Source organism: Elgaria multicarinata, chromosome 6 (genome assembly GCF_023053635.1).
Source record: "Elgaria multicarinata webbii isolate HBS135686 ecotype San Diego chromosome 6, rElgMul1.1.pri, whole genome shotgun sequence".
Classification (NCBI taxonomy): Eukaryota; Metazoa; Chordata; class Lepidosauria; order Squamata; family Anguidae; genus Elgaria; species Elgaria multicarinata.
In genome coordinates, this window is record NC_086176.1 from 9,004,712 (window position 1) to 9,031,219 (window position 26,508).

General features: G+C 44.6%; 1 protein-coding gene across 2 annotated transcripts in view; it reads left to right on the forward strand.

The window, feature by feature from the left end:
* Positions 1-19,256: 19,256 nt before the first annotated feature.
* Positions 19,257-26,508, forward strand: part of CHD4 (chromodomain helicase DNA binding protein 4) — a 29,000-nt gene continuing 21,748 nt past the window's right edge. For both annotated transcript variants that reach the window (XM_063128977.1, XM_063128978.1), the window contains exons 1-7: positions 19,257-19,324; positions 20,555-20,713; positions 23,709-23,836; positions 23,986-24,180; positions 24,535-24,653; positions 25,216-25,457; positions 26,381-26,508. In XM_063128977.1, coding sequence (XP_062985047.1) covers positions 20,617-20,713; positions 23,709-23,836; positions 23,986-24,180; positions 24,535-24,653; positions 25,216-25,457; positions 26,381-26,508 — 909 coding nt within the window. In that variant the 5' untranslated portion in view covers positions 19,257-19,324; positions 20,555-20,616. The remainder of the gene's footprint in view (positions 19,325-20,554; positions 20,714-23,708; positions 23,837-23,985; positions 24,181-24,534; positions 24,654-25,215; positions 25,458-26,380) is intronic.

Below are 26,508 nucleotides of genomic sequence, written 5' to 3' on the forward strand. Positions count from 1 at the left end.
TGGGGTTGGAGAAATCTTCTTCTTAGATGCCCCAGGAGGAACTGGTAAAACGTTCTTAATTACATTGATTCTGGCAACAATTTGATCCCAAAATGACATAGCCTTAGCTCTTGCGTCGTCCGGAATAGCTGCGACATTGCTACCAGGTGGAAGAACTGCTCATTCCACTTTGAAATTGCCATTGAACATGCAATTCATTGAAACTCCCACGTCCAACATTTCCAAAGCATCCGGCATGGGAAAAGTATTGCAAAAATGCAAACTTATTGTTTGGGATGCACAATGGCGCACAAAAAATCGCTCGAGGCTCTTGATTGATCATTGCAAGATTTGCGTGGAAACATCAGACCATTTCGGAACGCATTAATATTGCTTGCAGGAGATTTCAGGCAAACATTACCTGTAATTCCTCGATCGACACCAGCGGATGAAATAAATGCTTCCCTGAAATACTCTACTTTGTGGCGACACGTCAAGACGTTAAAATTAACTACAAATATGCGTGTCCAGCTGCAAAACGATCGATCAGCTGAGATATTCTCACGTCAATTGCTGGAAATTGGGAACGGAAAGGTGCCGGTTGATCTGACCTCAGGACGAATTTCATTGCCTCATAACTTCTGCAATTTAGTGACCTCAAAAGAAGAATTGGTTCAAAAAGTATTTCCCAATATTCAAACCAATTATAAGAATCATGATTGGCTGAGTGAACGAGCTATTCTTGCGGCCAAGAACAAAGACGTCTACGAACTTAACAATATTATTCAGTCTAACATTCAAAGCGAGGCAGTCACATACAAGTCCGTCGACACTGTTGTGGAAGCAGATGAAGCGGTTAATTATCCAACAGAATTTTTGAATTCACTCGATCTGCCAGGGATGCCACCGCACGTACTGCAATTGAAAATCGGCGTGCCAATTATCATGTTGCGAAATATCAACCAGCCAAAGCTTTGCAACGGCACGCGGCTTGCAGTACAAAAATTACTGAGCAACGTCGTAGAAGCAACAATCTTGACAGGACCTTTCAAAGGTGAAGATGTCCTCATTCCTCGCATTCCTATGATTCCAACGGATATGCCATTACAATTTAGGAGATTGCAATTCCCAATTCGATTGGCGTTTGCAATCACCATCAACAAAGCTCAGGGCCAATCTTTAGAATTGTGCGGTTTAGATCTAGACACGGATTGCTTCTCACATGGACAATTATATGTTGCGTGTTCTAGAGTCGGCAAACCAGACAATCTCTATATCTGCACAGACAATGGAACAACAAAAATTTTTGTATACCCACAAGCATTGTGAAATTAAACATATTAGAAACGTGCGCTTTCTCTTTTCTTTCTTTTCCATTTAACCAGACTGACCCACAGCAACGCGTGGCCAGGTACAGCTAGTCAAAAGATATGAACAGTGAGGTTCCAGAGGGATCTGCATTGGGACCAACATTTTTCAACTTACTCATAAATGATCAGGAATTAGAAGTGAGCAGCGAACTGGTTTTCTGACATCAAATTATTTAGGGTGCTTAGAACAAAACAGGATTGCAAGGAGTTCCAAAAGGATCTCTCCAAACTGGGAGAGTGGGCATCCAAATGGCAAATGCAGTTCAGTGGAAGCAAGTGTATAGTGATGCATATTGGGGCAAAAAATCCCAACTTCAAGTATAAGCTGATGAGAACTGAGCTAGCAGTGACTGACCAAGAATGAGATTTTGGGGTTGTGGTGGACTGCTCAGTGAACATGTCAACCTGGGGGCTGTGGATCTACGCTAGGGAAAGCCCCGTGGTGGAAAGCCCCACAGTGTCTACGGATCTGCGCTGCGTCAGTTATGTGATGCAGGTGCCACTTCACAGCTACCACGGGACTACTACGGGGCTTTCCCCACAAAGCTGCAGATTGAAACCCCAACTTTTTCAATTGGAGCAACATCAGTATGGCTCTTCTACCATCTGACATTGTTCTGGGGCCAATCCAGGGGCAGTTCCAGGTGGAAGGTGACCAGCGATTGGTTGCCTTCCATCAGGAAGAGGGCAGGGGTGGCTCTGGGACCTGGATGGCGGCCAGAAACCCTGCACTCCCTCCTCAGGATTACCTGACATCACTCCAGGAGAGGGAAATCGCGGAGTTTCGGATTGAGGTGGCACCAACCCAGTGCCATGAAGACAGACCCCCAATGTGTGGTCAGGGCAAATTCCTGGAGGAGGAGGAGGAGGAGGAGGAGGCGGCTATCAATGGCTACTAGTCCTAATAGCTATATGCTGCCTCCAGTATCAGAAGCAGTATGTCTATGTGCACCAGTTGTTGGGAACATGGGCAGAAGGGTGGTGTAGTCATGCCTTACTTGTGCGTTTCCCTTGGGCAGTGTGTTGGCCACTGTGTGAACAGAATGCTGGGCTAGATGGACCTTGGCCTGATCCAGAACGGCTTGTCTTATGTTCTCATGTGATTGGACACTCATATTTACACTTCCAAACTAGGCTTCCCCATAAATGGATCCTACAAACAGTCTTTTGACGTTGGCAACTGGGACATTGCTCAGCCTGTATCACTGCCTGCTCTCTGAGCCAATGCTACAGTCCTGGCCTGTTCCTCTGCTGCCACCTGGTGTCTCAGATTCTACTGAAAATAAGAATGACAACTCTAGAGCAAAGTGTCTACTCAAATTAGGAGCATGCTACAACTTAAAACAGTCCCGCTTGTTAGAATGCAAGCTCAGTCACACACCCAAACCGGTATATGCATCCCCATTTTTCTCTGGTGCTGCCCATGTAGTTCTATAGAAGTCCCTTTTTACAATAAAAGAAAGCACAAACATTTTGTTTAGCTTTGGCTCCAAGTCCAAACTGCTACCACTTTATGATTGCTACTATTGACAACCTTTTTGACCCGAGTTATTCAGTAACAGTAGCAAGAGGAATGAGATGCAGGGCTTGAAAATGCAGGAGAACAACACAGTTGTGCCAGGAAGGTTCTAGGAGGGTCCTTATTTTCTGGCCTTCCATGTCTGAAAGTCAAACCAATGACCATGGGAGGGGTGTCACCTTGGATTTTTGCTTCAGGTATAAAAAAGTTTAAAGGCAGCAACAACAGCAACAAAGGTAACAGGATGTGAGCATGTGAGTGATAAAATATGAAGCTCTACTGTTCCCACTTCTCTGGGTAGCAGGAAGTTCTAGGGGCACTTTATGCTAGGATTGGTTTCTTTGTGAGAAGAGAGTAACGGAGACTTGTGATGCCTTTTTCGATAAACTGTTTATTTGCAAGTGTGTACAGGCTGAACGGATAGGAAGTAAGCATGCATGAGCAAGTACATGCACATGCACATGCACACACACACACACACACACACACACACATAGACAGCAGTACTCCCTAAGAATCATCACTTCCAACACCCCAATATCTTGGCAATCTATTGGAAGAAGGTGGAAGAAATGGTGGGAAAACACAGGAGGATTACGAGTTGATGGCAACGACGTCTGGACCCCCGCCCCCCATAAAATTCTGTCAATGAGACAGGAGGTTGTAATGAATGCCTCATCTGGAAACACTCTCAGTCTCTGATTCGAGGTGGGACTTTCTTTGCAAGAGGCAAACATGAAGTAAAGGGTTATTAGAAGCTGAAAACAATCGAAAGTACTCTTAGAGCATTTCTATACCAGGGAAAATCCCGCAACTTTCCCGCTGCTTTCTGGCTTCTGTTTTTGTCCCACAATCACAACACGCTCCCTTTACACACACTTCCCTTCCTCCACCCCCTTTCCCTCCTTTAACTAGGAGTTCTATATGTTTTATTTAAACAGCCACAAGATGGTGCTGTTTTCTGTCTCTTTATTATAACATGATTTTGTCTTTTCATGGTGAAATGGAAGGAGGGTCTTTTTGTTACTACTTTTTTCTATTTTCAATTAAACCAAAGAAAGAATGAGAGAAGCACAGGAGGGTTGCAGCATCATGTAACTGACCAGGAAACTTCCGTGAGTGGCCAGTCATATACATGCTTCATTTCGGAATGAGTAGCTAGGGAAACAACAGACATAATCACAAGCCTGGGGGGACATGATCTCAGGCTATATTTCTAGGGGTTCTGTGCAAGGAATCCTCCACGCTTTCCCCCCAAGATTCAGATTTAGAGATATATTTGAAGAACTATTGGCCATTGCTCCTACATCTCAACATACCTTGTTGGGATCTTTTGTACTGGGAGACACAAATTAGTCTGCAAAGAACTCCTTAAACCACCATGGATGGGACCATGGATGCCACTGTGAAGCAAGGCTTGAATCCTTTCTCCCCCATGCGGTGTTCAGATCCATATTGTACCCTTCCCTCCTTGGACAGAGGATTCCGTTCAAGAAAAATGCAGGGGAAATAACCCTTACACGACTCTGCACTCTCAAGTCACAACCTTCCCTGGAGCCGATTCTAGCTTTGAAGAAATGGAGAGAGAGGTAGTCAGAGATATCACATCTTGTCCAGATTACTTCCAGACTAGAGCTCTTTAGTGCTGTTGATGCATTTATTTATTTATTTATTTATTTGTAATGAACAGAGAGTGTAATTAAAAAGAGAGTCTCCACACAGCCCTTAAGCTAGCATTATATTATCCTGCAATGCCCTTCCCAGTTGTCAAGATCCTTCAATAATGTTTACTCACAAGCAAGTTCCATTGAGCAGAGCGCCTGTCCAATGTTAATTAAAAGTTTCCTGTTTGCAAGTTCTGCCGTTTTTATTGCTTCCTTTTGATCACAACTAGGGAATTACTGATGAATGGCCTCTTCTCAAGTCTGAGCCATAGGCAGCATAAGCCAATAGTTGTGCCAAAGTGAAGAACAGTATCCGTGCCAGGAAGACCAATGTTGCTCAGGCAAAGTCCCAACCCAAACAGTAAGCCCTTTATAAACCTTCTTGTCTAGGAGCTTTTGTACAAGAGGCTGTTAATCACTGTATCTACTTTTGGTTTCATTGCAGAATTGAGATCTGAGCTTTGCCTGAAGAGCTTTTGCTTTCCTGCTTTTCTACTACATAACCCCTGGGTGGAGCTGTGCTATAGCAGAATAGCACAAATACACAAGTAGAAACAGCACTTTCAGAAATAATACCCCATTTTCCACATCCTAAACCCCCCACCTCCCCAAAAAAACCTGGGAAAATGCTCTGAAAAACCAGAAGTGAAACGAGTATCACAACAGAGTATCACAAGTTTTAATTTTTGTGAACTGCCCAGAGAGCTTCGGCTATTGGGCGGTATAAAAATGTAATAAATAAAAAATAAAATAAAAATAAATAAACATCATTTAAAGAACCCGTAAACAATTGTGAGTAAGGAATCATGAGCACACAATAAATGCCTTCTATATAAAAGCTCTAGGAGGGCCGATTGGTTTGCTTAGGTGAATGGGGCCAGTCCAGAGTCTGAGAACACTACCCAGGAAGATGTTTCAAACTGCAGAACGTAAAGATACTGATGAGAGTTACAAATATCAACCACAAATGCAGAAAAACAAAGCATGTTTTCAGACAAGATCATGCAGGCTGCAATCAACAAAAGTATGTCCAAAGCATTGTCCCTTGTTAAATGTACCAACTCCAGATGGAAAACAGTGGCTGTAAAATATGTAACAGAACTCTGTAATGAATGATGGTTGCTAGGTCTAAAATTAGGCACCAAAAACAAATTTAAAAAATAAATCATAACGACCATGGTAACTGAATACAAAAGGCAATAAGGACTGAAAATTGAGCTTCTTGCTGAATATTTACACTCTGACTTCTATTAAAATACTTCGGCTGATACGCCAGCTGCGCCCCTTCCTATAGTCGGAAGACCTAAAGACGTTTGTGCACGTGCTGGTAACTTCGAGGCTCGACTTCTGCAATGCGCTCTACATAGGGCTACCTTTGTGCCTAGTCCGGAAACTTCAACTAGTTCAAAATATGGCAGCCAGGTGTGATGTGGTACACCTAGGGGTGACCACATCACACCAGTCTTAAAATCTCTTCACTGGCTGCCAATTAGTTTCCATGCGAAGTATAAAGTGTTGGTTATCACCTTTAAAGCCCTACATGGTCTGGGCTACCTGCGGGATCGCTTTCGCCCGTACAACCCGCCCCGCACACTCAGGTCCTCTGGGCAGAATTTACTCCAGCCAACAAAATCAAAGCTGACAACTATTAACCAGAGGACCTTTTCTTCTGCCGCTCCCAGTTTGTGGAATGGCTTGCCAGGAGAGATTCATCAACTTACCAGTCTTCCAGAATTTAAGAAAGCCATAAAGACTGATCTCTTCTGGCAGGCCTACCCAGCTGAATTTTAAGATGCCCTTTTTAATGGTGTGCTGCTTTTTAATAATGAATTAGTTTTATATGTTTTAATCAATTATATGTATTTTATGGTATTTTTATTTGTGTTGTACCCCGCCTCGATCCAGAGGTAGAGGCGGGTAACAAATAAATAAATATATTATTATTACTATTATTATTAAAATCATGGGAAGAGCAATCCTATGACCCCTAGACTGCATCTGGGTGGGGGGTGGGGCACAGGATTTTTTGGATTCCTGGATCTGAGATCAGTGTTCTGGCCTTGGACCCAGGAGTTTGAGCTCCCTGCCCCCGCCCCCTCAAATGCGGGCTCAGTGGGCAGTTCTGTGGGAGAAGGGGGGAGACTAGGGTGGGTGGCTTACAAAGAATCCTCTGGCCATCCCAGCCTCCTTCCCTCCCAGTCCGCAAAGCCTCGGGCACATGGGCAAAATCGCCCAATAATGCAGGGCGAAAATATCATGGAGGCAACAATTGCCTCTGTGCGTCTCCCATTCTGCACAGGATGCCCGTGAGTGTCCAGGCCACCGTCTATACGACAACGGGATTCCTCCTCATTAATATAAACCCGAATTTTCATTGATTCGAATGTAGGTAAAGAGTGTCACACTGCAGCAGCAACAGCGATTTATTTCCTGAATTTTTTTATAGTGCAGTTATAAATGCGCACATGCGCATATACATGGATTAGATGCTATGGAGTACGTGATGATGGAAGCTACAAAAATTATATGTGGAGCTCTGCAGATTCATATAACAGACAAACCGGGAGCGGGGGAGGGAAAGGAACGAGGCAGCAAAGGCGGATGCCCGTTCCCCCCTCTTCGTTTTAATAAGCTCTCTCTGCGGAGCTCTGCAGAATCAGAGAATTCAAACTAAATACAGCACGAAGGAACGAGGCAGCCGATAGGTGGGAAATTGGCCAATCACGTTGTTCTACCCTCAAAGCTCTGCTCACATGTCAAAAATGCGATTTAACTCCCCCACAGACACATAACTATAATGCGGTGCACACTCAGACGTGATCAAAAAGTCACGGTAAATCGCAACTACAAATATGCGCATTATCACTTTAAAAACCCGGCGCTACGGCGAATGGACGGCTGCGTCATGTGTCCTGAAACGTGAATATGCGCATTTAGGTCGGGGTAAACAAGCCGTAGAGGCAAGCCCCATGTTTGGAGGCTGAAGGTCTTCTGGGGAGGACTGTGACCCGAAACTGGAATTCAGGCTGCTTCCAGATGAGGCTTTAATTGTACCATCACACTTCCTCATTCATGGAATTTTACAGGTGGGGGCCGGTCCAGGTGATATTGTCTGCTACTCATAACCCTTCTGGAGGTGGGGGGGAGTTATTGTTGTTTTTGCCACTCCTTCTGACTGTTTTCTGACTACAGAAAGTCCATGAATTATTATTATTATTATTATTATTATTATTATTATTATTTTAAAAACAAAAGACGGAACAGCTGCGCAATGCCTTCTAATTGGTAGTGCTCCTTCTGGAAGTACTCTCAATATTTCAGTCAGAAATGAGGGAGAAAATTGACAAGATTAAAATATTACCGACCAGGTGGGTCTTAAAAAAGCAATAATGTTCATTTGCTAATAGGAGAAAATCAAGAGGAAAGAAAGGCAGATTAAATGCCTGGAAGATGACTTTGCAAACCGAAAAACGAAACAGCAAGAAGAGTAATGAAAAGACAGGAAAGGTGGAAAGTGGAAAGAGAGATCTCAGCCAGTGTCCAGGTTTCATATTCCCTGGAAGAGAAAGCGCAGGCCTGGCCAGAAATATCTACAACCAAGCTGGCTTAGCTGGCTGGGGTTTGGCCCACGGGGTCAGGCCTCTGGCAGTATTATGGGATGGCGCAGCTTTATGCGACAGAGGGAAGCAAACGAATATTATGGGATAGAATAGGAGCAAGGGCTTATGTGACCAGAGATATGGGGTGGGGGAGGTGGAAAGGTGGGTGGTATTGTGGGATGTGGAGGCTGCTGCAGCTGGCGGGAGTATTATGGGATGGTGTCCCATGAGAGGCCAGGGCTATTATGGGATGGGATGGCAAGGCAGGCAGCGGGGGTGGGGTGTTCTAAGCCTGAGTGTGTTCAGTGAGAATTATGGGATGTCTCGGCATTTCAGTCAGCCCACGTGACTTTATGGGATGTGGCTGGCCTCTCTGAATTACTACGGGATGTTGTGAAGAAGAGAGAGGAGAATGGATTATTATGGGATGTCAGCACAGACGGCGTGTCTGGTTGTGTCTGTTGGGATTCTGTCCAAGTGGCTGCCCTTCTCTCTCTCTCTCTCTCTCTCTCTCTGGTTCAGCTAGCACCAATATGCCCCCCTCCCCTTTATCACTAACTGCCTGCTTCTGCTACCAGCCCAGCTCAGCCCAACCCCCCCCCCATACACTTAATCTCTGTTTCAACTGTCAGAACCTGTAAAGCAGGCATGCTATTATGGGATGGCTGTTCGGCAGGGTGGGGGTGTGGAGAGTTGCTAGGGAATGTCTCCTGTCAGAGATATTATGGGATGTGCCCAGTTTTTCAGGGTGGGGCTGCCCAGGAGGTTTGCTCAGGGTCCTTCACAGAATGTGCCTCTTGCTGAAGATGGAAAAAGAGGGGGAAAGGGGTTGGAGGGGGGGAGAGACAAACTGCTTGTAAACATAAATATAATTTCCAATTTCCTCTTATTTCAGACTATAGCCCAGTTGACCAAGCCCTGTGGATGAAATATATGCAAGAGAGAGAGAGAGAGAGAGAGAGAGGTTGTGGCTGTATGACTGGCTGTCATTATCACCATTTTTTCTAGCTCTGTTCTTGTGCTTTTAGGAAAAACTTGATGTGCAAAAATTAAGAACAGTGAAGCATGGAAATATGAGGTGGCAGGGAACTTCACTTGCTTGATTCATGCATGTTGGAGGCACATATTAAAGGCATAGGAACAGGGCCAGGAGAAGGAAATTAGCTGCTCACAGAACAGCCATGTTACATGTTAATAGCCTCTCGTTTCCAGTGTGGTTTAGTGGTTGGAGTGTTAGAGGACTGGGAAACCCAGGTTCAAATTGCCACTCAGCCCTGCTGCCAGTCTCTTTGGGCCAGTCTCTCTCTCTGTCCCCTCAGCCTTACCTACCTCAGCTTCCTTCAGCTTCTTGGAAGGAAGGTGAGATATACAAATAAATAATAACTTGTCTCAAAATTAATCTAGAACATACTGCAAACCTTTTGGTGACTATTCAGATTGTCAATACTACAAAGGATAAAAATATAAGAACTTCTAACTTGGTAGCAATGTGCACCATATAAATGGAACAGTGCAGAGCAAAGCTAAATAGGGAAAGACGGTCCACAGAATGATTCTCCAGTTAAGATTCATCTCCCAGTTAAGTTTCATTTCTTTGAAACTGAAATAAAGAGCAGACAGACAAGCCAGAGAGAAAAGGCCAGGAAAGACCAGAGCATAAGGAAGGAGCAGAAAGATGCAGTTTGAAGAAGCCTAGGTGCAGCTTAGGGTAAAAGAACTTGCATTTTTGCAACTTTTATTTTATTTTAATGCCTTTGTATCACTCAACTGTATTGGTTAAAGACCTTTAGTTGCAAGTCGCTTGTTTTACTTTACTAGTAAACTGTTGTGTTAAACCTAAAGGGTCTGGAGTGTCAATCACTCTAGGGCCCTTTCTACACCTAAGGGTTATCCCAGGAAAATGGAGGAACAGTCCCTGCCTGCTCCTGGGATCCCCTGTGTGGCATTTGGAGCTTTATCACACCAGCATTATACTGTGCAATCACTGCGAATTGCATGCAAAGGACTCAGAAGTTTTCCACCTTATAATCTGCTTTGATTGTGAAGTACTCTCATGCATCCTGCCTTACTTGTGCTATAAAGCCAAAAGCTTCGCCGTATTTAGCCCCTACTTTTTGAGCATATTTTCCAAGCCGCCGCTGGGGCGCAGGAGCAGGATTTTAAAGAAATCCTTCCATCTGCATAAGCTTTAAAGATAAAGACACCAAAATTGGCACAGTAATAGATATTAGAAAGAGCTTTATGCATACCAAATTTGGATTGAATTGAGTCATCCGTTGATTTTTTAATGATTTTTTTTACATTTCCCCCCTTAAACTCACTTCCTGGTATGCAAAGGATCACTGTCGCCCAGTAGCAAAAACAACAACAACTGCAAAAGCTTAGCACTACGGGGATAATCCAAGGGAAGCAGGTATGTGGGATGAAGCTCTTGGATGCACAGGAATGATCCCAGGACGATTCCGGGATATAGGGCTGGTGTAGACATGCCCTAAGTTTCTAGTCTAAACCCCACTTTACTGGGAAGGGGAAGGTAAAAAGAAGGAACTCTTCAGAAGGCAGAGATTCCTAAGGAGCCCAGGGGGTCCAGATCATAGAAGGAACCCTGACAGATCAGAATACCCTTTCCACTGAGGGCCGGAGACAGTTTTGTGAGTCCCCCCCCCCCCCCGCCCAATACTAAAAGGATCCTGCATGAGACCAAGGATAACACTGGCAAAGTGTGTATGTTGCTCCTAACTAATGATGTTACATAAGAGGTGCCCGTGACACATGCTTGCAGCCACATTTCAAAGAACATTATCCCAATAGGAACACAAGTAGAGGTGGGCTGAGATTGCATTTTCCCAGCAATAAAATGCCAGAAAGAAAATACAATTTCTATGCAACAGAAATGCTACCTTGTTGAGATAAAGATGTTTGGATCCCCTTGCAACAACTGAGTAACAATGACATATTGTGCTATAAAATGATCGGATGGAAAACACACAGATTGTGTCCTGGGAAATGTCCTACTTCTGTAAAGTCACATATTTATTTGGGTTGTGACTGATGTATAGGAAGGAGTTGTGATAAGTGACAGAGGCAACTATTGGATCTGGTTTGTGACAAGTGTCTCCTTGAGTGTTTGTTCGGAGTAGAAAGGAAGGACATAAGTTTTAAAAATAAATATTGATTAGTGGTACTTCATTTTCTGATAGATATTTAAAATATTTGCAGGATGTATACTTGCCTGCTGTATAACTCAAGCACAAGAATGCTAATCTAATATTTTTTCAAGAGTGGTGAATAGTGGTATTATGGTTGTCAACCAATTAAAGAGTTTAGTTGATAAATCATCTGCCTTTTTGACCAAATAATTGATTAAATCAATTTGCATATTACCAAAACTTGGAAGAACTGACCGCAAGTCAATTTACATTTATTCCTACTCATTCTGTATGAATCGGTGGTGCACCTGGGTTGCTTCTACATTAGCCCTATTCTCTGGAACTGCCATCTTCGATTGCTCACTTTTTAGAGAGAATCCAGATGCAGTTGTTGAAAAATCTTTGTATTAGAGTGTTTTCTCAGGTATTTCAATCCTGATTTGTGGTCAGGGGTAATAATTCTAATTCTAATAATAATAATAATAACAACAACAACAACAACAACAACAACAAACCCACCCCAAATAATAATTTGGGAGTTGGGGTAATAAAATACAACTGCAATACCAATCTAATGTGGACAGACTGAATGTCATTGGCCACAGCTAGACCTAAGGTTTATCCTGGGATCATCCAGGGTTCGCCCCTGCCTGAGCACTGGATCCCCTGTGTGTCACCTAGAGAAACAGGTTTGACCCCTGGACGATCCAGGGATAAACCTTAGGTCTACCTATGGCCATTGAGTCTGTCAAGGGTTACTATGCCTTTAATAATAATTTTTTTTCCCTATATTCAGGTTCAGGTCCTGTTTTATTGCTTCCTGTACAGGGTACCTCAGGAGATTAGTGATGAATTGCCCCTTAATTGTATCTAACTTGTCAACCTATTCTTGTAGGTGTGGTGGTGATAGTGGTGGCTTTAATTACCAGTGTTCAAAATAGACTGGCAGTTCCAAACATATTACTCCAGTGCCGGGTCAACTGCACTGGTTGCCAATCAGCTTCTGGGCCCAATTCAGTGTGTTGGTGCTGATCTTTAATGCCCCAAACGTCTTGGGACAAATCTACCTGAAAGAGTTCCTTCTTCCATATACTTCTGCCCAATTACTAAGATTGTCTCCGAAGGCTCTACTATAACTGCCTCCACCTATAATGTTGTGACGGGTGGCTGCCAGGGAAAGCGCCTCCTCGGTAGTGCTCCCCACACATCTGTTGAATGCCCTTCCCAGAAAGATCCTCTTCTTGGCATCTTCATTGTATACATTTAGATGCCATTGTATTCACTAAGTCTTCTTCTTTAAGCTGACATTTTAACATTAACCTGTTGCTTGAGTGCTAGTTTGACTGGTGCCTCCTCAACATTTTTAATTTTTAATATTGAATTATTTAGATATTTGTTTTGTTGTGCTTTGTTTTTATTATTGTAAACTCTCCCAAAGGGCATTTGCCAGCTGAACGGTATATAAATCTAATAAATAAATAAATAAATACTTATTTCCTTTCATTATTTCTTAAATAGAGAAATAGCACTATTTTGTTATTTTTAAAAGGGGGAAATTATGAAAGAAAGCGAATAATCAAAGCCTTTTCTTCCACAAACAATATCAGTTAAGTAATTGAATATGATGCATGTATGTATCACAACAAGCAGCAACTTAGAAGAGACATAACTCCTGGGTGAGGGAAGAAGAATGCTTCTCTAAAGTGGAACTTGCAACCTGTGTATTTTATAAATACTTGAATTTAAAAAATAGTTTGAGTTTTAAAAATCTGTGCGCTGATTTATGGAGGCATATTTTTCATCAACTATACACTGTTTGATCTAATAAATTAACTTGTAGGTCTAACTGAATTTCTAGGGTTGTTTTCTGCCATAGTTCCTCAAAACAATAAAGAATTAGCAATTCTATTCTACCATGTTGGCAGTTCAGTTTCGCCACTATAAGATCACTGTAGCTTAGTTGGGACTCTGAATAGAAAACTGGAGAAGGTCGTCACAGTAGTGCAAATAGTACTGAACATCACACACCACAGCCATAACACCACTGTCACACACCAATCATAGAGTGGCATGGTGACGATGCTAACAAATAATCCATGCATGGGCTGAGCCAATCTTCACAAACCAACAAGGAAATGCTTCTTTTATGTCATCCTACCAGGGGTTGTCTATACGTGTTCTGTACCTCGACCTAAACAAGCAGATTCGCGTTTCAGGACACATGGCGCAGCGGTCCATTCGCCATAGCGCAGGGTTTTTAATGCCACAATGCGCATATTTGCATTTGCGATTTACCGCGACTTTTGGATCAATGTCCGAATTTGCACTGCATTATAGTTATGTGTCGTTGGGGGAGTTAAATCGCATTTTGACATGTGGGCGGAGCTTTCAGGGCAGGACAAAGTGATTGGCCAATTTCCCGCCTTCCACCTATCGCGTCTTCCTCTGGCTCCCTCGTTCCTTCCCGCCATTTTCATTTTAAATAATATGATTCTGCGGAGCTCCACAGATAGAGCTTATAATATTAAAACAAAGAGGGGGGAACAGGAAGCCAGAGGGAGGAGACGTGTTCAGTCCCTGTCTCCTTACTTGGAGAAAAGCTTCCGTTTTCTTTTTGGAGGGTTGTCCTTTGCAACATGCTGCTTCCCCCCCTTCGCATTCTCCTTTGCTGCCTCGTTCCTTCCTCCCCTTCCCCCCCCTCTCAGTTTTTCTCTTATATGAATCCGCACAGGTCCACAGATAAAATTTACAGCTTCGCTCCTCTCTCCTCCTTAGCATCATATGTGTGAATATGCACATTAACAACTGCACTACAAAATAAAATTCAGGAAATAAATCGCTGTTGCTGCTGCAGTGTGACACTCTTTGCCTTGATTCGAATCAACGAAAATTCGGGTTTATATTCAATGAGGAGCAATTTCGTTGTCGTATAGACGGGGGCCCAGACACACAGCCCACTAGACACAGGAACACAACAGCAAAGTCCACTGAATGAGGCATTGTGTCACCAACAACAAGAATCTAGTATCTGGGAAACTCCAGGAATCCCTGCACACCAGAATTTGAATCCCCGTATACCACTCACACATGGGCTGCTAAGACTTGTCATTTTGACTGCACAACATAAAGAGAAGGAAGGACACCCAGATAGCTTAGGTGGGAGGAAAGAGAACACATGAGCCTTGCTGGGACAAGAGTTCAAATCCCGATGAAAGAAAAACATATCTGAGAGTCTTTCACAAGGAAGGAAAAGGAGGTATTAGGACAAGCCACAAGGGAAGCCACAACTGCGGCCTTACAGTAGCCATCTCAATTAGCTCACTATACAGAGCACAGGTATGGGAAACAGGCAAGACCAAGCAGTAACCCGAGGAAGGACATGTCATGTGGCATTTCTCTCCCTCCAACAGCCAGAATCAGCTGGTTTTGCCAGAATCAAGAGGGTTGCATGAGAAACTCTAGCTTTGTGGAACAGCACAGAGTTCACATGGATGTTTTAGATTCAAATCTTAAATGTGATCTCCTACTAAAGACTGAGAGGAGTTCACCTGAGAAACTATAGTAGATCTCATGGCTAGCTAGGAGATGCTGGGAGTTGTAGTCCAACACATCTACAGCGCACTAGGTTGGGGAAGGCTGCTGTAGAGTCTTAGGGAGAGCACTGAAGTTGCCTTTTGCACAACATAACCTGTGCCATTCCATTTAGGCAAACAATCATTTGTTTGATTGACAGGACGAATTATTTATTGTTCGAGCTGACTTGTTACCCTCTCATGCACACTCCCTGGCTGCATTCAGATGTCACACTAAACAATAGTTTAGTGAGATGAGGATGATCCTATCCTACCCCTAGGCTTTTACACTCCTCTCCACTTTTTCTTCAGTGCTGCTGTGAATTCAGAAGCTTCAGAAGGTTAATCACAGCTCGCTGTGTTGTTTGAAACCAGAAAACTGGTTAATTTTACTGTGGTTAGCTTAAACGACCATGGTTTGAAGTTGGTTTATTTTAAACTAGCCGTATTTAAGATTAACCACAGATCTGGGTTTGTAAGACATGGCAAGCTGGGCTTAATCAAAACGGATGCAAAAGCTTCTGGCCATGCAAAAGGAGGGGAAAGCTAGCTTGCCCCAGAAGAAGCTAGGGCTCGTTTATGTCTTGCAAAACTGTAGGTTAGTGCATGGATGCACATGGATTGATCCCAAGAGCTGCATCTGGTATGACCTGGTCTAGTGGGGAAAAATAGGACGTGGCATACAGGCTCTGTGGGCTGCAGATAGAGTGACAGATGGCTGCATGTGGCCCATGGGTTGTGCACCCTGGTTTAGCAGGATGTTTGAATGCAGCCACTCACTCTCACACTCTGAATGATTGCATGGTTTATCATCCCTGCAGTATCATCCCTGTTACATGCCTCCCTCTTGCCCTCACATGAGTTTAAATGGACAGAGTATGGAGGAATTGCAAACATTGTGTCCTAATAACAGTGCAATTCCTGGACCCTCCTCTCATTCAGAGTTACATTCTGAGGCCAGCTGTGGCCCAGTGGGAGAAATGAAGAAACAACAGTTCGTAAGAACATGGAAGGGTGTTTTTTTTTTAACAGCATGAGAGGGAGAGCTTCCAGATGGAGGATGCCTGTTATAAAACAGAAGGCATTGTGCAGCTATTTCAACTTTTTTTCCTTAACAGATTCTCTACGGCAAAAAGAAAAAGAAAAGATGAAAGCAGTGAGAAAACACAGCAGGGTTTTCTGCTGTGGAAAACAAGTGGAAAACAACTTCATCTGCACCCCCTGTAAAATTCCGTGAATGAGGCAGGGTGATAACATGATGTCCTCCTAGCAACCTCAGTTGCAAGAATGAAGGGGCAGTTGCTGATGGGTGTTTATGTGTGGGATCCTGAGGCAGAGAAATCAGTGGTTAACAACCTCCTCTCCCTATATTTGTTCTGGGGGCCAGGTTGTTTGTGCAACAAGCAAAGTGCCCTTTTGTGCAAAGTGTCCTTTCTCCATAGAACCCATCACCAAAGTTTCCCCTTATGTGTTCAAAGTGTGCCCAATATGAATCCAGATATCATATCATTTTATTAATAGGCTCCCTGGCAGGAGTTTATAATGCTGTGGATGAGCTGTGTTTGGCTGCAAAGTTAGTAAAAAAATTCTAGATTCCATTGTGTCTGTGGGCAGACAAGAGGTGGGGGCAGTTTATTTTTGCTCTCCATTGAGTTCAACAGAAGTATTTTGACTTACACCACCTTGTTTGCTAGCATAATGGAAGAAGAATGGTCCCCACTGCCATTGGAGTTGCACCAGTAATGGGGATACACCAGCATAACTTTGACATTAGATTGGCATTGGGTCCCTACTGATGGCATATTTCCATGATCTGCTGGTGCAGGAAACTTGAAGAAATCTCTCTCGTTGGCCTATTGACCATAAAATTGCACTCTAAAACACAATTAAAATTAGATATACACATTTAAAATTAGAATAGCAGCTTGGAAAATAAAAGCCCTAACTCAAGCAAGGTCTGGGGAAATAAACGCTTTTGACATTTTTACACGTTTGTGTGCGTGTGTGTCTGCATGCATGTGCATGTATAATATAATAGAGGGTGGTGGACTGTTATATTAAATACATACCCATAATAGTGAAGCCTTTTTGGCTCTCATAACCCTACTGGAATTAATGGAATTCACAAACTCCAAAGTGATCTCAAGACAGGGGCCATAATTATATAGAAATGTTGATCTGTACTCATAACGTTTGTTATAAGAGTCCACCTCTGTCTCTGATATGTGAGCTCCTCTTCCCTCCTCTCCTCTTATATGTATATATTAATGTAACAGGTTATTTTGCCCGATTTTTACATCTGTGGGCTATATCAAATGTAATTACGGGCACAATCTATGCATGTTTAGACAGAAAAAGTGTCCTACAACTCCCAGCACGGGGATGCTGAGTGTTAAAGTACTTTTCTCTGTTTAAACAAGCATAGGATTGAACCCTAATTTAAGTACCCTGTTTCTAAGGTATGTTCACAATATATCCATCCAGTTCATGTATTCAATAAGAAAACAATGATAGATTGTAGTAACGGGGGGAGAAAATGTGTGCTTTTAAATTAGGGGATAGACAAATGTAATAATCATAGCTGCAATCCATTAAATACCGGTAATGCTGCTGCACAACCCTCCCTTCATTTCAGTGCACAGGAGAGCTTCATGGATTTCTCCCCATGCATATTAAGGGTCATATTAGAGTATAGAATATTATGGTCAATGGGCAGTATTTTGAATGTATAATTGACAATCCTTTGTAATGGAGTATGTCAGAACATTTAAAATTATAGAACATGCACATGTATGATAGCAGTTAGGGAAGCTTTATGTGATGCCAATACAGAAATTTTGAACAGACAATATGGATATACCCAAGGGGTTATAAAATAGTTTATTTGTAAAATGATAATGGTATTATAGCATTGTGTATACATAAAGATAATATATTTGATGTGAACACTTTAATGTGATGGCAGGCCAATGTTTTGAAAGTGAAGGGGGTCGTATTTTCAGAGGTCTAGGTTCAGAAAAAGTGGAATGAGTATTTGTTAGGAAATGCTCAAATGTGGGACTGTCAGTGAAGTGCATATTAGGATAAAGAGATTATCTGTGCATAATAGTTACTTACAAAGCTGTCTCCTAAGTATCTGAGAATGCGATGCCATATCCCTATGTTGGCAATCTGTGTGGAGCTGTGGAGAAGTGAAGTCTGCTTAGAGGCCTTATAGTTTGACTATAAGGGTCTGACTTCCAGTTCCTGTATTGAAGTGTATGAAAGATTATGGGATGTGCAGAGTCTGCATCATCTGAAGGAAGAATAGAGAATCCTGGCAGGCTTTGCTAGAGTATTATGGGATATGCCATTGGCCCTATGCCCCCAGTGGTTATTATGGTCTGTATGTTTAGCTGGGGGATGGGATACATTTGTCATATGTATGCCAAATGTTTTCTTGGGGGTACCTGTAGGGAAATGCTGATCTGGAGGGCTTATTGGGTGTTGTGAACTGTTCAGAAGGGTTCTCTCTTCATTCTGGTTTGGCTGGACTAAGGAGGAACAGTGTGACCGTGATTATTATGGTCTGTGTGAAGGAGGGGGGAGAGATGCAGTAAGTGCTAGCATTGTAGGCTGTGGCTAAGAGTTGCTGACAGTATTATGGGATGTCTCACTGGACGGGGATTATTATGGGATGTTTGTCTGAGGGGGAGGAAAAAGGGGGGAAATGGTTAATATTATGGGATGTTTTGGGTGTGACTATTATGGGATACCATGGGGGCTCTTATGGAGTATTTCAGTGAGACAGGGTTGGACAGGGAGGAGTGCTTGTTATGGGATGCTAGACTTGGCAACGAGTGTGTGCTTATTATGGGATGCGTCAGTCAGTCAGTGAGGGATGGGGGAGATTATTATGAGTTGGTTGGAAGAGCAAGAGAAGGGGATGAGGGTAGGTAGAGACTATTATGGGATGTTCAGGGCAGTGAGACGGTGCCTGTGGGAGGGGGGAAGGAGGAGGAGGAGGTGGAGGAAGGGGGGAAGGAGAGAATGTGCTTATTATGGGATGCCTCGATGGGGGAAGGGTGACTATTGTGGCATGTATGAGTAAGGGCGAGTATTATGGGATGTTTCCGCATGGGGGGGAGTGTGTATTACTGGACGGTCCCCCGCAAGGACTATTATGGGATGTTTTGGAAAGGGGAGGAGAGTGGTTATTATGGGATGCAGGGCCGGGCTCAGAGCGGGGAGTTTTGTGGACAGGAGAAGTATTATGGGATGCCTTAGTGGAGGGGGGGTTACTGAGGTGACGGAGGTGGGACCCGTCGCCAAGGTACCGGGGCATATTATGGGATGGAGGCGGGAGTGTGGGGGGAGAGGGGGAGGGGCTTAGCTGGGGCTTTTTTTTTCTCCTTTAAGAGGCGGCGCTGGAGCCGGAGCCATTTTCCCTTCAGCGGCGTCGAGAAATAAGAAGCCGGGGCGCCCTGAGTCGGGTGAGGGCGGGAGGCGAGAACGGGATGAGGGTGGGGAGAAAGAAAGCCCTGGAGGCAGGTGGGGAGAGCGGGGAGGGAGGGAGGGAGGGAGGGAGGGGAAGGCCACGCACTCCCCCCCCCCGGTGCTCCATGGCTGCACCGTCCCACCACACTGAGGCAGCCCCCCGCCGCCTGAGGGGAGCGCCGTGCCCCGCCTCGGCCGCCCCCACGCCGCCCCCCGGCCCTCCTGGCTGCCCCCTGCCCGCCGCAGCCTCTCGAGAAGGGGCGAGCCCGGGGGGTCTCCGCTGCCGCCGGGGCTCGGGGGTATGAGTGGCCTCCCACCCCGTGGATCACTCGCCGACCCAGAACCTGACAACACGTGTTAGGAGGGCGCGTTGAGATCGTGTGATTCGTTCAGCTGCCGACCCCCTTTCCGGTGTTTCGCCAGACCTCCACCCCCCCCCCCACGCCCGAAGACGAAAGAACCCTTCCTCTTCTCCCCGCCCCAACTCCCAAACACCGACCGGTGCCCTCCCCCTATTTCCTTGCCAAGTTCCCCCCTCCCCCACACAAGAATTGTTCCCCTCCCATATTCTTATTACACTGCCTGGTTCCCCCCCTTCTCCCTCTTTCCCCCCCTCTCTCCCCCCATTTCTAAGAGTGGGGCGGGTGAAGCAAGTTTCTCGGCTTCCCTTTGAGCTGACTGTGCCTTTTGTTTGCTGTTTAGTTTAAATGGATCTAGATTTCCCCCATTTATGCTTCCCCTGTGACTGGACATTTTGATCATAAGTTGGAATGTGGAAGCTGAACCCCTTTAGGTGGAAAACCAACATGTAAATGTGCTTTCTGCTCCTTCTCTCTCTTTTTAGAAAAAAAGGGACACCCTTAACAGACATTCCTATTTGAAAGATATGGGGAAAGGGGATGGTTCTGGGGTTTTACCTTCCTGCCCACAGGTTCTGCCCGGCTACCGGTTTAACTGAACTGGAAACCTCAAAGTCGAGGTTCTTGTTTGTCTACTTATAATGGAATAGTGACTCGGACTAATTTGGCATTGCCCTCAAGGCCATCCTAGATGGGTACTTGGGCCAAGTTGTTAGGTAATTGCTCTGGTGCCTTTCTCCAAAGTGTCCCAGAGGGAGTCGAAACCTTTTGGGGGGTTTTTATTATTATTATTACTACTACTAGTGACTTTGTTATAACAACACCATGACATTAAGCCTCCCTACTTACTCTTCTCTCTTTGTATAGCACATTACTAGTAAGGAGGTGCCAAGAGAGCAGGAGCTGCTTGAGCCTCTGAATTGGAGGACATGGCGTCGGGCATAGGATCCCCGTCACCCTGCTCTGCTGGCAGCGATGAGGACGAGATGGAGATCCTGCTGAACAACAGCATCCACCAACATCAAGGTACACGTACGGACTGGCATGATATAATCGCCTCCTTTGTTTGGGGATGCGAGGATGGCTTTTCTTGAGCCATGTAATGAAAGAGTCCTTCTGTTGGGTATTTGAAATAGGGAGGGCAACGAGGTCACATTCTCGTATTGAGGGGGCTGAGACACTTGGCTTAATCCACGTCTTCACTTAGTGGTGTTGACTTGGGGGTAGCAACATGCCCTCCATCCAGTTTTCAGTGTTACCTGATAACTATGCTATGCAGCGCCAGGCCTGATGAGAGAACTTGGACCTGGGGGACAAAAACGGTTCAGAACTTTTACTTAAACTCTTGACTGCTATTGCTGCGAACGTATTGGATGACTTAGTTGCTTGTCTATTTCCATTGCTTCCTGCTGACGCCTCCTACTTCTCTGCCTGTAAACAGCTTCCTGTAGATTTCTCTCAACCGTTCTGAATATTTGGCTTATCCCACTAGACTTGTTTTTGAGCGAATAGTGAATGCAAAAGAAAAAGAGCTGAACTTGGGATGGTTCTGTTTACTAGCAGCCCACGTGTGAATTACAGAAAGCATCTCGCTCCTTACTGCATCCCTTTTTCCTTGACATGTGGTGGAGTTAATTTTGGGGGGCCTGTTGGGGGGTGGGGGAACCTTGCAAGTGGATTAAGGGAAGTGAGCGGGAAGGGTTATGGATGACGGTTGTTATCAAAAGCACCCGCTTCAGGCCACTTTGAGGGAGGTATGAGATGGAATATTGCCTGGCTTTCTTTCTCTTGCCTACATGAGAACTCAAATGATCCTGTGTCCAAAATGATCTTGTGCTCTGGGCTATTGCATGACCCACTTTCCTTCCCAAGGTAGCCACACCCAGTATAGTTTACTTCACAGCTGCTCAACTTCGTACTGTTTTTTCTGTATTGAATGCGGCCTGCACAATATGGTGGGGAGATGTATGGCAAAATGCATCGTTCACCTCTTTTCCTTTAGTTATTTTCGGAAGAGTTGTCTTTTAGCTCAGTTGTGTGGAGGTTCCACCTAATTGTTTGGGTTGAGGGCAGTGGAGCCGGAGGAATTTGATGTGAGTTTCTTTGCTTCTGAAGTATGTTTAGCACTTGGAGCAACTTTGTTACCTCAAAAATGTCAGCTGTCCTTTTCTGTCTCCCAAAGTTCATGATGGACAGGGATTATTTATTATTTATTTATTTATTACATTTCTATACTGCCCAATAGCCGGAGCTCTCTGGGCGATTCACAAAAATTAAAAACATTCAAAGTATAAAACAACAGTATTCGTAGGGAAAGGAAGGAAAGTCAATGTTTCATTGTTAATTTGAGCTTGAAGGCCAAAGAAGAAGTTTGCTCTCTTTAGAGTACCAAGGCTTAGAGAAGTGGGTGGAGAGGATAGTTGGGTCTAGAGGTTTGGGGGTGCTGAGTTTAAGACTGCCTGTAAGTGTATTTGGGAGGGGGGGGGGATGTGGCAGCCATATTGGAGGAAGGGATGCAAGGAAAATACTTCTGGCACAGGATTTATTTGCTAGTTTGGGAATGCAGGACTCCACCCTGAGCAGTTTCCCCTCTGCTTCTTGTCCTTCAGTTGCAGCAACTGCTGTGACCTGTGGCTTCCCTCATCCTGCCCAGTGCCTGTGGTTAGGAGGCCATTTTCCCTTGGAGGGAGAGCGAGTGACTCTGGCTGCATGTAATGGGCGGGGGTGGCTGATGGAGGGGGAGGGGGAAGGAGAATGGCTGCGTTACTGTGGATCTGTCACAAAGGAAGCTGCCGGCTGGCTGTGCCCCTCTGGGCTTTTGAGGGTGGGAGGGTTGGAAGAACAGATGGGAGTGTGATCTGCGGGGTGAGGAGTGACATGTGTTAAGTGTGTGTGCGTGCATGTGAGTGAGTGCGTGCGGGTAGGAGAGCAGGGGGGAAGAGGGAATGAGTTAATACTTGTATTTGCATAGAGGGGAGGGGATTGTGAATTGGAAGAGGGCTGGCACCTGAGTAAGCACCTGGTGATTGCAATTGCTTAGAGCCTCCATTTCAATCTAGGTAGGATGTGGGAGCAAGTAGTTTCCTGTCGATGAACATAAAGGTTACTTTGGCGGATTTCTGAGAGAGGGAGGAAGAGGCAGCTTGTTGTACCTTGTTCATTATTTAGCAGGTGCATCTTAGGAGATTTTTCTTGCTTGTAGATTTCCATTTGAAAGGAGCACAGGCAGAGGAGAAGGAGTCAGTTCCTTGTTGAATTGTAGTAATATAGCCAATACTGTTTCTGTTCTCTATCCTGCTCTGGTTCCTGGACTAAATAAATGCTTCTTTTTCATTTGGAAAACTTAGCTAGACAAGCGCTGGGCGGGTGGAGGAAGGTGCATGAAGTTAGTTTGTATCACAATGGTTTGCATAGTAGGGAGAGCTGCTTGCAGAATACCTGAAGGGCAAATGCAAAGTTCAAAGGAAGAATAGGGTCCTGAGGCAGCTCGTCTAGCCAAGATCTGGGTGAATTGTATGACCTGGGCAAAGGACCCTCACTGTGGTGCATTAGAGTTGTATAGATCAACTATATTGTTCCATCACCCCAATTTGATTTGGGAAGAAGGTGATGTAGGAAGAGCGTCTGATTGCTTCTAATGAATGCTCCCTTTGTGTGAATTTCAGAGGGGATCAGATATGTCCTACTCTTTCAATGCCAGTGTTAGACTACTACTTCATTGCACAGTTCTTTAAATGCAGCTGCAGGAGGCTGCACTGAACTGCACATAGGAATCTCATCCATGGAACAGACTAGAGGTGTCAGGTGTGTAGGGAGAGGGGGAAGCACAAGACAGGAGAAATTCAGAAACATACAAGTTTTAACAACCTGAAAGTAGAGATGCTGCTTATGGCCTTGCTTGACAGAATAATGAGGCGGCATCAGGCAAGTGTGGTGTGGTGTGGTGTGGTTGGTGGCAGTTGTAATGTAGTGGCTTTGGAAATTAATTGTTATTCCCTCCTGCCTTTATAACTTTGCTTAGAGCCTGAAGAAGAGCCAGAGGAAGAGCTGCTATCAGAGGCAGAGATTCCAAAAATTAAGAAGAAGAAGAAGCCCAAGAAGTTGAAAGAACCTAAAGTCCCCAAGCTCAGTAAGCGCCAGAAAAAAGAGGTAAGAAATAAAGAGTGGGACTTGTGGCTGAGGGAGCAAAAAGCTGCTCACTGTGCAGATGGGCCTGCATGCTGATTACATGAGGATCTGGTGCCCTTTTGGAAAGTATGTTTTGGTGCTGATTGCATGCTTTAATTCTTCTGTCTTAGCTTGGAGACAGCTCTGGTGAGGGAAATGAATTTGTGGAGGAGGAGGAGGAGGTGCTGCTTCGCTCTGACAGTGAGGGAAGTGATTATACTCCTGGCAAAAAAAAGAAGAAGAAACTAGGGCCTAAGAAGGAGAAGAAAAGCAAGGCTAAGCGCAAGGAGGAGGAGGAGGAAGAGGATGAAGACGATGACTCCAAGGTGAAATGGGAAACGTGACCCACTAAATTATACTTGGATACTTGATTTCACTCCTTCCATGATGCTTCCCCCACTTCTCTTCTTTGCTTGTGTATCCTAATTAAGTTTGGGGATAGAGTGGAGTGGGCGAAAGAGAAGGCATCACTAAAAGAGGGTTACATTTTCTTAAGGGGATGCCCAGTCCTGTTTTTGTGGCGTTGTTGTGCAGCTCACATTATTCTTCCTTTGGCTCATTACTCTAAACCTCCATTTTGATCCTGCTTTTCTTTGGCAACCTCCCTGTTCAGGACTGGGAAAAGTCCTTGTTGAGGCTACACCTCCCTGACCAGTCACCTTTTCTGTCCCTTTTGCCAGGAGCCTAAGTCGTCTGCACAGCTTCTAGAAGATTGGGGCATGGAGGATATTGATCATGTTTTCACAGAGGAAGATTATCGCACCCTTACTAATTACAAGGCTTTCAGTCAGTTTGTCAGGTGCGTTTGTTTGCTGTTTACCTCTCAGGAATACATAAAATTAATAACCAAGGAGCAGATGGGATGTAGAATTGAAGAGCATGAGCTAGAAGGGTTAGTTTTTATGGGGGGCAAGAGGTAACCACTGTGTCTCTCCCTCAGCATCTCATCTGCAGTAGGGGAAATAAATACTGTTTACCTTAGAGTATTCGTTTAACAAATACAAATGTACATGAAGTACTATGAAGTACTGCATAAATTATAGCGTCTTATATCTGAGGATATGGTGCTATAGGTGTGTTACTCTGAGAAATGGGTTAACTGTTAGCCACAAAATACCGAAACAGGGTTATTAAAGCTTTAAGTCTTCTGCTTGTGGTAGAATTGGGACCTCAGAATATTCCAAGCTTTCCTGATGCTCAACTCACCAGAAGACATTTCTTCTCCCGTATGTGGACTGGTTTCAGGTGGTAGTGAGAATGGTGTGGCTAGTTGTCCTGAGTAGAGGTTAAGTAGATTGTCCTAGAAGTCCAGAGTATCCAGTAATGGTTCCCCCCCCCCTTCTTCCTGCCCTTTTCCACAGGCCACTTATTGCTGCCAAGAATCCCAAAATTGCTGTCTCAAAAATGATGATGGTTTTGGGGGCCAAATGGAGAGAGTTCAGCACAAACAATCCCTTCAAAGGGAGTTCTGGGGCATCGGTGGCAGCGGCTGCAGCGGCTGCCGTGGCTGTGGTGGAGAGCATGGTGGCAAACGTGGATGCGGTCCTTCCTCAGCCCCCCGTCGAAGTGCCACTTCGAAAGGCCAAGACCAAGGAAGGCAAAGGTGAGGGGAACGTGGGGGGTTTGCTGGGGTGGCAGGAGTGGGTGCTGGCTTAAGGACTTTTCCGCATTCTAGCAACTCTGATGAATTGTAGCTCAGAACTTGTTTCAAGATACTTCTAGCAATCTCTTAGAACAGTGGTTCCTAAAGTGGGCGGTACTGCCCCCTTTGGGGGTGGGTGGGATTGCATAGGGGGGCGTTAAGAGGCAAGGGGGCGCTCGAGGTGGTCTTTTCCATACCAGGAGTTTTGGTTACAGAAGGAAAGTTCTGATCGCTATCCTGCACTATGGGGAGTGGTTCAGAAGCTCCTGGTTGCATTTCCAACATCCTATTTGGTGGGATGTGGTTTTAGTGTGGTCTGCCTACTTCTCTCCAAGCAAAGAAATCGACTCCAGATTACTAAACATGATTTAAGACTCATGTTAAGTGACTTTAAATCAGACATTGGGAAACTGGCATCACTTCATCAAGCCCATCCATCACATTAAGAATTTACAGAATTGTGAGGTATTCTGCCCTAGTTACTAAATGGGATATCTAATATTCTTGCTAAATGACTATCAGACTTTGAAAAGATGGTATCACTGGATCAAGTTCATCAATTAGGTTTAATTGAATAAACTAAAAAAATGCAATTGGATTTTGAATAAATATTCAATTAATTGTTACTGTTTTGAATTTTATTGTTATCTTCTGTAGTGGGTTGTGGAAAACCGCTATTCTGAATAATGGTTTTTATAGTGTAGGGTAGGGGGCGCAGGGCATGAGTTTGTGGAACCAAGGGGGTGGTGACCTGAAAAAGTTTCGGAACCACTGTCTTAGAAAGTCTCTGGCAAAACCCTTGTTTTGTGTTCACTTTTACAATGCTGAGCACACTTGGAATCTAGGTGCTATTTAATAATGGGTGATGATGGTCTGCCCCTTAGGCCCTAATGCCCGGAAAAAACCCAAGGCCAGTCCTCGCGTTGCTGAGATCAAAAAACCCAAAACCAAGAAGGTGGCACCTTTGAAAATCAAGCTGGGAGGATTTGGCTCTAAACGTAAAAGATCATCT